The sequence below is a fragment of the Lethenteron reissneri genome, chromosome 50, assembly GCF_015708825.2.
Source record: "Lethenteron reissneri isolate LAM-NWPU_2019-01 chromosome 50, ASM1570882v1, whole genome shotgun sequence".
Classification (NCBI taxonomy): Eukaryota; Metazoa; Chordata; class Hyperoartia; order Petromyzontiformes; family Petromyzontidae; genus Lethenteron; species Lethenteron reissneri.
In genome coordinates, this window is record NC_083828.1 from 6,622,722 (window position 1) to 6,631,310 (window position 8,589).

The following is an 8,589-nucleotide window of genomic DNA, read 5'->3' on the forward strand; positions in this document are numbered from 1 at the left end:
GTTATATTTCGGGGGACTGCGTCGGACAAACAGGCATGTTCGGTTTTCCGTGACGTCTGAAAAACGTTTCCAAGAGTGGTCGCGGGCCGGAGTGTTGCCCTCGACGGTTCACTGCGTGTGCGCGTGTGTGCGTGCGTGTACGTGCGTGGTGTGTGCTCGTGTGCGCGCGTGTGTGCTCATGTGTTCGCGCGTTACCCCATACACGTGCCCTGGCTCAGCTCAGCATCCGATCGTATCCGTCGTAAAATAAAAAAAAGTTGCTTCGAGTGACGCCGGTCAAACACTGCGGCAAGGTTGACCGTTGGGGATAATTTTCGGTTGATAAAAAGGCGTTGACAAATGCCCGCCGTCAATGTTTAATGTTGCCTGCAGGATCTTGTTCTGAAATTTTTGACTGACATTTTTTTGTTTCGCTCTTCCACCGAAAGCTTGAAAGCATTTCTGGATTGGATCAGTCCGTTCATCCGTTCGCTTGTCTCTCTCTCCGTCTATCCTTCCGTAACTTGGAGAGGGGGTGGGGGGCGCATGCATCCCATTGAAACAAACCTAGTTAACGAAAACGGTTTTCCAATGCGACACTAAGCAGTACAAAAAGGACAATTTGCAATTAACACAGAGCGCTTGTTATCCCGACGGTTATCGGCCTCCTTATTGCGAGTTAATTACTGCCGAGGACAAACGCGCGCTGGGAAAGCAACGCGCACAATCCACCTGTTGACGCGCTCCACCACCTCAGCCGTCATCGTCGTGATTGCAGCCGGTAAGGCTTCACCGAGCCACGCGGCTCTGCTACGAGGGCGGCCTGCAGCGACCAAGACCCGCCGCGCGGTGATGGCGCGCGTGCGCGTCCGTGGCGACCCTTCCGCACGTAACCAGGGTTTACCGTGATGTCACCAAGCGGAGCCTTCGCTCGCTCACCGGTGACGGTGGTGGCTACGTGTGATTTTTTTTGTTATTATAATTTTTCAAAAATCCTAACCTTCGCATTTGTTCGTTCCGCGGTCCTTTGCTCGCCCGCCCCCCTCCCGCCACCCCGCAGAGAAAAAGGAGAACGTGATGTTCGCCCTGACGTTGCACGGCGGCCACCTGGGATACTTCGAGGGGGCGGTGCTGCTGCCGGAGCCACTCACGTGGATGGACAAGCTGATTGTGGAGTACGCCAACGCGGTCGCCCAGTGGAGCAAGGCACCCTGCGCCGCTAGCGACAAATAGACTTTGCCCGCCCCCCAAACCCCCCCCCCCCCCCCCCACATTCCCCCCCACCACCAAACCCCCTACCCCCGTGGAGAGCGAGCGACGGTGTGCGGGTCCTCGCGGTCAACCCAAACCTGAGACGTCTCGCTCGTTCTCCCGCCGAGATGACGATGCAAACGAAAGGAGCCACCACTTTTTTATTTGTTTTTGTTGTTGTTTGGCGGTGAGGGAAGCCGAGTGGGCCCACGCTTTCACAGACGAAGGGAGAGGGGAACATCTTTGGAATGTGGATTGCGTCCCGTGGCTCACATCGATTTAGTCTTGAAAATTATGTAATTCTCTTTTTTTTTTTACAATATTTCAACGTGGCTTTTTTTTTTTTACAATTCGTTTATAGAATCGTTTTCCAGACGAAGTTGCTATTTAAGCCCGACTCGGCGTGCGTAACACTCGCCACGGGAACCGAATGTCGTGGCAAGGAGTACATTTTTTTTTTTTCGAGGATTTTCATACTTACCTAAACGTTGTTTTTGTATTTTTTATGATTAACATTAATAGCAGCTGTGTCTTTATCGTCGATGTCGCTTGTGTGTGGAAGTTAAATGAGCATAATTTTCGAGGGGACGTTGCACAGTTTGCGTTTTGATGTCACCAACAGGAAGGGAAGTCCCGTGCACGCGATGTCCGTAAGTTTTTGTTGTCTGTGGCCAACGTATTTGTAAAAAATGTCGTAATTTAAAGCAATTAATGCATACTTATGTCGAAGCATTTGCACTCGTAGCGTGATGGGAGAAGGTGGGGAGTCGGCAGGAGGGTGGGCGATTGCTTTCCGTCGAGTGCGGATCGTGAATCTTGAAACGCTGCTGAGGAGCTAATCATTGGATCGTCGTCGTTAGAGGCTACTTCGTTTGTTCAGCCGGGAGAGACTTCCGCTCGATGTCACAACGCGTTGTTGCGATAACGCCAAACGATTCCCACGCGGCTGAAAGGCGAGATGTTAACTCGCTCGCATGGTATGCAGGACGTCGTGGGTTCTATCCTGCCCCTGGCGCCTGTATTATTTAGAGTTTGCGTGTCTCTCTCCCCATGGTCAAGTGAATTATCCCGCGGGTTCTACGGTTTTTTTTTTCTCTCCACATTTAGAATCGACATGCGTTCAGAGTATTTGGCTTCTAAAAATGTTCACGTGATAAGCCACTTGGTCGAGCTATCATTTGTGGCCAGGCCGCTTCTGAAAAAAAGCTCTGTAGCTCAGTGGGGCCTTACCTGGGAAAATAAAACAAATCGTTTTTTGTTTAAAGAGAGCGGAACGTGGGACACGATGCTGAGCGTGCCGCACTTCAACCTGCCCATGCTGGACATCGGTGAAAAAGAGATTCATAGCTCACCGGATTTCTCCAGTCTAAATAAAGATTTAGATTCTGATTCTGGAAACAAATATCAGAGAACTCCAAGCGAAGGTGGCGTTTTAACTTTCACGGCCGTAGCTTCGGGGGACACAAGACGTCACACCGTTTGTGCCGGCACAAAGATTGTAACGCGGTGATGAAGGTTTTCTGAAAAACGCACGCTTCCTAAACAAAAAATTTCCTCCACAAAAAATAGTTAAAAATCGTGTATGTGTATAAATAATATCGTGTGTGTGCGTGTATGTGTGTGTGTGCTGCCTGTCTAAGCGGAGATTTAACTCGCCACGTTGTTTTTGAGAAAGTGGTCACGGTCGTGAGTGTTGGGGATGGGGGAGCGGTGAACTCGTTCACCGATCTAATTGACTCGAACAATGAAAACACATTGGACAATCAGTGAAGCGCTTGGATAATTGTGGACACGAGGCATTGAAGTTAAAGGCTTGTCCTGTGACTTTTTCTAAACAGGTATGTTTTTCGCAGCCACTCGTAAATCCGAGTGTGGTCTCTTCCGTATCTGGCCCTGTGTTCAGCAATGTCTTCTAAAGCTTTTGCGGGCGGGCGGGCGGGCGGTGGTAGTGGTGATGGCGACACGCCTCTGATCCAGCGCTGTGGAGGCGAGAGAGTTGGTGGATCACTCAAAGATGTTGTGAAATTTACATGCCTGCGTGTGTCGAGGTGCCTGTACCCCGGGCTTGCCAGGAGAAAAGTGGATACAGCAAAGTGTGGACTAATCTCCCGTTTGTTCCACCTGGATGAGATTGAGTGTTGTGCCCCCCCCCCCGTCCCCCCTCGTTCGTACACGTGGGTTCTCTCCCCGTGCTTTGGTTTTCTCGCACGTTAATGGGCGGCCGCGGTGGTGAGATGTTAACTACCTCGCCTGGTATGCAGGAAGTCGTGGGTTCGATCCTGACCCTGACGCCTGTATATTTGGAGTTTTCATGTTCTCCCCGTGGTCGCGTGAATTTTCCTCCGGGTCATTCCGGTTTTTCCCTCCACGTTTAAAATCAACATGCGTTCAGAGTATTTTGATGCTATACATTTCCACATGATAAGCCACTTCGTTCAGCTCTCATTTGTGGCCAGGTCAAACATCGCAGTCTAGGGCTACAGAGATTGGGCAATTATTGGGGCCCGTTCTGCCTTCCTTCCTGGCTCATCTGTGGTTTCCCACGACCTCGATCGCCGAGCAATGTTCAGTGCCGTTGCAAATTTGTAACGTTAGATGAGTACAACATTGTCGTTGACTTTGCTGCGGTCGTATCCAGGAGTTGAGGCGAGGGGAAGTCCCCCCAATCTGTTGTCTCTAGCCTTGTATGACCGCCCCAAACCCGGACGGGTCGCACCCTGGGCCAGAGGTCACAACCAGGTACCCGATACCCATACCCTACCCGATACCCGGCTACCCGTACCCGGCTGGGTACGGCTACGGGTACCCGTTTGCGACCCTGGTGCGGCCGGGTACGGGTACGGGTAGGCCGTGAGTCACTGGTGAGTAACCGTTTGTCACTCATTTCGGGTAGGGTACGGGTAGGGAACGTGTACCTGTACCCGGCCGGGTACCCATTTGCGACCCGGGTGCGGCCGGGTATGGGTAAGGAATCAAAACCCGTTTGCGAACTCTGCCCTGGGCCCTGTGACTGTATCACTTGATGGTCGTTGGCTCTTTGCTTTCTCCACGAGGCTTTGATCGCGTTACCCATGTTGGATGTAATTACAGAGAGCAGTGGCCAGCTACCCAGGCATGCATAACAGTGAATACTAAAGCCATTTTTAACAACTGCTAGCAGTGACGACGAAGCGAAATTGAAAACAAACGCGTAAGCGTTCAGTAGCTTACGCTCATTTCGGAGTGCCGTCTATTTCGGCTTTGCGTGACGTTTTGCATCATGTTGCCGCTTGATTTGTACTTTTTGTGCGTTTTTTTCCCTTTATTCGTGAGCACCGTTACATTTCTTGCGGCGTTTTGATTCTCTGCGGCTTGGAACGCGTGGCGTGCTACGGTTAATTCCGCGTGGTGCCGTGAGCTGGGGGTTGCCACCTCCTATTCGTGAGCACCGTTAGATTTCTTGCGGCGTTTTGATTCTCTGCGGCTTGGAACGCATGGCGTGCTACGGTTAATTCCGCGTGGTGCCGTGAGCTGGGGTTTGCCACCTCCTTAGGTACAAACAAAACGGAATATATCGTGGGAATAAGAGTATCTCATGATGCCTGAAGCAGGGGGGGGGGGGGGGGGATAGCTACACTTAAATGCATCGTCTTGAGTGGTGCATTAATATTATTATTGCGCAACTTGACAACAACCCGGACGGTTAATGCCCCTGGGAGAAGGCCTCGCAGATTTATCGAGGGCGGCTCTCTCAGAGTGGGGACGATCCCGGAGAAATCCGGGGAAGGGGGGGGGGGTGGTGGCAACCCTAGCCGGCACTTGCCCCAACAGGACTGCGAAGGCTATACGGGGGATCTTTGTTTAGTGTCGGTGGATGCTCGGTCGCTTCGCTGTAGAGAAGAGCATTTGTTCCCCTGATCGCCATCCCGGCACGACATCTTCGCCCAGCGCCAGCGCACCAAACGCCGCAGGGGTTTCCTTAAAACGAACCGAAAAAATCCGATAGGAAATAATTTATTTCCTTAAAATGCTGGTGGTGCACGAGCACAATTGATAACAGCAGGGGGCGAACGCGTTCGTCAGGAACGCTGCCATAGAGAGAAACGAAGAGAGTCGGCGACGTTTCGAGCAACAATCCCCTTTCTTCACGAGGATAAGGAATTGGTATTTATTGGGCGCGCAAATGCCCCAGCATCTCAAAACACCTTGCATCACGTGGCATTTCTCGATCATTCCAGTGTCCAGGTGTAGTTTTTAATATTTTACTCAAGCCTGCTGTCTATGAAGCTGACCAGAGATAGAGGTTTCTCTTTAAAGGAGGGGGGGGAGGGCAGCGTTGTTGACGAATGCGTTGTGCGATTGGACGCCACCGCACAGGTTGTCGATGGTGACGATGCAAAAAGGTTTTCCCCATCGGTGTTTAAACGCCGGTGTGAATTCCAAAATCTCACTCGAGATTGTCTGCGTTGCACCTTTGGACTCCCCCCCCCCCCCCCCCCCGCATGAAAGTTGGCCGCATTGGCAGAGGCGGTGCCTGACCCGAGTCTTATTTTGTTTTCACCTGAGATGAGAACTCAGGATTGGGGTGGGGGGGTCCTCATTTGCGAGAGGTACGTGTGTACGTATGTTGAACTTTCTTTCGCACCGTACTTAGCCAACCGTGATAATTGGAGGTGCGGGGGTGAAGGACATCAAACTGACACACACAAAGAGGGACTGACCCCTGGGTGACCAAATTAAGTACATGGAATGAGAGCAGAGTCTACAAAAGTTAGTTTTTAGCCTGCAAACCAGAGCTTGAATATGGTTAAAGGGATGCATAGATTCAGTTATTGTGACCTGTGGAATCTTTTGGTCTGCTGTCCTTTCCCCCCCCTCCCCCCCGCTTAAGCGGTCATTGATAATTAAGGATTACGTTGAGCTTCCCAGATGACAGATCATCGAAGAATTAAGTCGTCACATTCTGGGAATTTTTGTGATTTTTGCACTGATGTCATTTTTTTGTTCTTTGCCTAGTTACATTTTGACTCGCCGCACGCCTCTGTTAAGTCGGCGAAAACACGTGTCTATATGTTTTTACGTCTTTCCATTGTAACCTCTTTACTTTTCACCTCTCAAATATTTCCGTTCAATCGTTCCAGCTTACGGGCTCTTCCCGCGAAACGTTTTGTACGATTATTGTCGAGTTCGTCCGAAATTTGCCGCTTGACGCGTTCGACGCCGTTCTCGCGAGCGGCCCGGTCCAATTCCCCCTTCGTTGTGCGTGCACGTGATCGTTATTGTTACGTTCCTCGTTTTTTCACGATTGCAATTCACGGCCCTTCCTCTTCAGCACGCGTGCGGCTCGCAGCCGCTGGGCTTTGCTCCTGAGCGGCAGTGGGGGGGGGGGGGGGGGCATCTTCCTGTGCCCTCCCCGCGAGCTCTTGTCGCTTGGCTCACCCGGGAGGGCACTGAAACCGTTGCCCTCCAGCGCTTCCGTGGCCGTTGTTAAGGTCTGGCCGCGATAAAAAGAAAAAATGTAAAATATAATAAAAGAAAAGAGGTGAAACATGTGAGCGAGGTGACCGGGTGGCCGGCTGGCTCAGAGGTCAGAGCGTTGAGTTGACCTGGGTTGGATTCCAGGTACAGCTGCCTGCGATTTAGACCGAGTGCTCAGAGTGTAATAGAGTTTTGATCGTCTAAGCCCGGTCACCAATGACCACACACAAAAAAAAATCCCACCGACTGTTTACTTAATTCTGGCCAAATTTCGTACTGAGAGTTAAAAACATCCGAATTTGACTGTCATGTGAATAGCACTGCTAGGCCGTAGCAGAGTGGGTGGGAAAGTGCTGTCTCCCCTACTGTGTGGAGCAAAGGTAGCTTCGAAAGGGATCTCTGTTGTGGCTCCATGACATCCACTTCTGTGGGCTGTTTTCTTTACACGGAAAGGGTTTTGCGGCAGTGCGAGAAATCCGATATAAAAAAAAATATATTTTTTATCTTGACATGGCAAAAACAAATATGGCCTTGTTTAAAGTTGACATTACACGGAAAAAAAATCGACTCCCCCAATTAATGAGACGGGGCAAAACACTGCAGTAGCTAAGGATTTAGGCTTTCTCGTGATTCCATTTAACGATCGATGTTTTTTTTGGTTTTCATTCACCACGGTGACGAATCAAGCGCCTCCAGTGGCTGAAGGGTTGAGAGGGTCAGCCAACTGCAACTTGCACAAATCGGCCGATGGATTTATCATGCCAGACCTGGGAGTCGAATCCCGTTTCAATTCCGAAAGAAACGGTGAACGGAAATGATTGTTTTGTTTGTTGCAATTACACACCATGGTTTGCGAATCGCACAAATTACAATGGGAACCGACCCCCAGGTCCGTCTCGCACACAGAATTCGACTCTTGTATCGCAAGCCAGCGAATTGATTTTAATCGCCGAATCGACGGCATCCACCGTTTTAATCCTTCTGGACGTAGGTGATTTCCACGTAAAAAAAAAAATGTGTACGGCGAGTCCTCGTTCAAAGTGCTGGTAGCAGATGCCTTGCTGAAAAGTGGCACGCTACGGGAAAAAAAAACACGAAAACAATTTCCCCCCAAAAAATGATGCAACGGTCAATTTTGGCGAGATAACAATGTTAGCACACAACGCAGTGAGACTGCGGGACAAATAGCTGATGGTACGCCGCCGCGTTACTGTATCATTCCGCGTACCGTATCACCGTACCGCTCAGCCGCGCGGCTCAAAAAAGTAGCTCGTCGTCGACCGCTCAGAAACCGTGTTGTAACGGGACGCGTTATAACGGGGCGCGTTCCGCGTTATAACGGGAGGGGGGGAGGCGCGTTCAGCGTTATGCGAAAAGTCTTCCCGAATGAAAGCAACAGCGTTGCAGCAAAAACGCTGTGTGAGCACCACGCGTTAAGCGAGGACACGCCATACAATCTTTGGGGTTTTTCGCGTATGCAGTTGCGTGGCTCCCAAATCGGTGTTTGGGAGTCGCAGCCACGCGCACTCCCATGTGCGGTCTCGCAGTCGATCTTTCGCTCGCGGGAAGAGAAAGAAATTCCGAAAATGCGTGCCTAACACGGAAGCTGCACTTGGGCTGTAAAGTTGGTGCGAATGTGGGGGTGGTAGAATGGAAGTGGCACAGTGGTGGTGGCACGGTAGTGGCACGGTAGTGGAACGCCACCGGCACGGCTCCTTCACTTAGTGGGCGTAAGAACGTTGCCAGCGATGTTGGGGCGTGAGCGTTCGGGGCACGCGGAGCGCGTGTTCGCATTTGTCCGAGCAACGATGCACTTTGCCTCCCTGAAGCGAGGCTTGATAATTTTAAGAAGCTTAGAGAGAGAGAATACAAAGACAATTTAATAAAAATCATCCTTTACAA

General features: G+C 50.9%; 1 protein-coding gene across 1 annotated transcript in view; it reads left to right on the forward strand.

The window, feature by feature from the left end:
* ABHD2 (abhydrolase domain containing 2, acylglycerol lipase) overlaps positions 1 to 8,589 on the forward strand; it is a 42,385-nt gene extending 33,796 nt beyond the window's left edge. Inside the window, exon 10 of the mRNA XM_061572463.1 lies at positions 1,040 to 8,589. Coding sequence (XP_061428447.1) covers positions 1,040 to 1,212 — 173 coding nt within the window. The 3' untranslated portion in view covers positions 1,213 to 8,589. The remainder of the gene's footprint in view (positions 1 to 1,039) is intronic.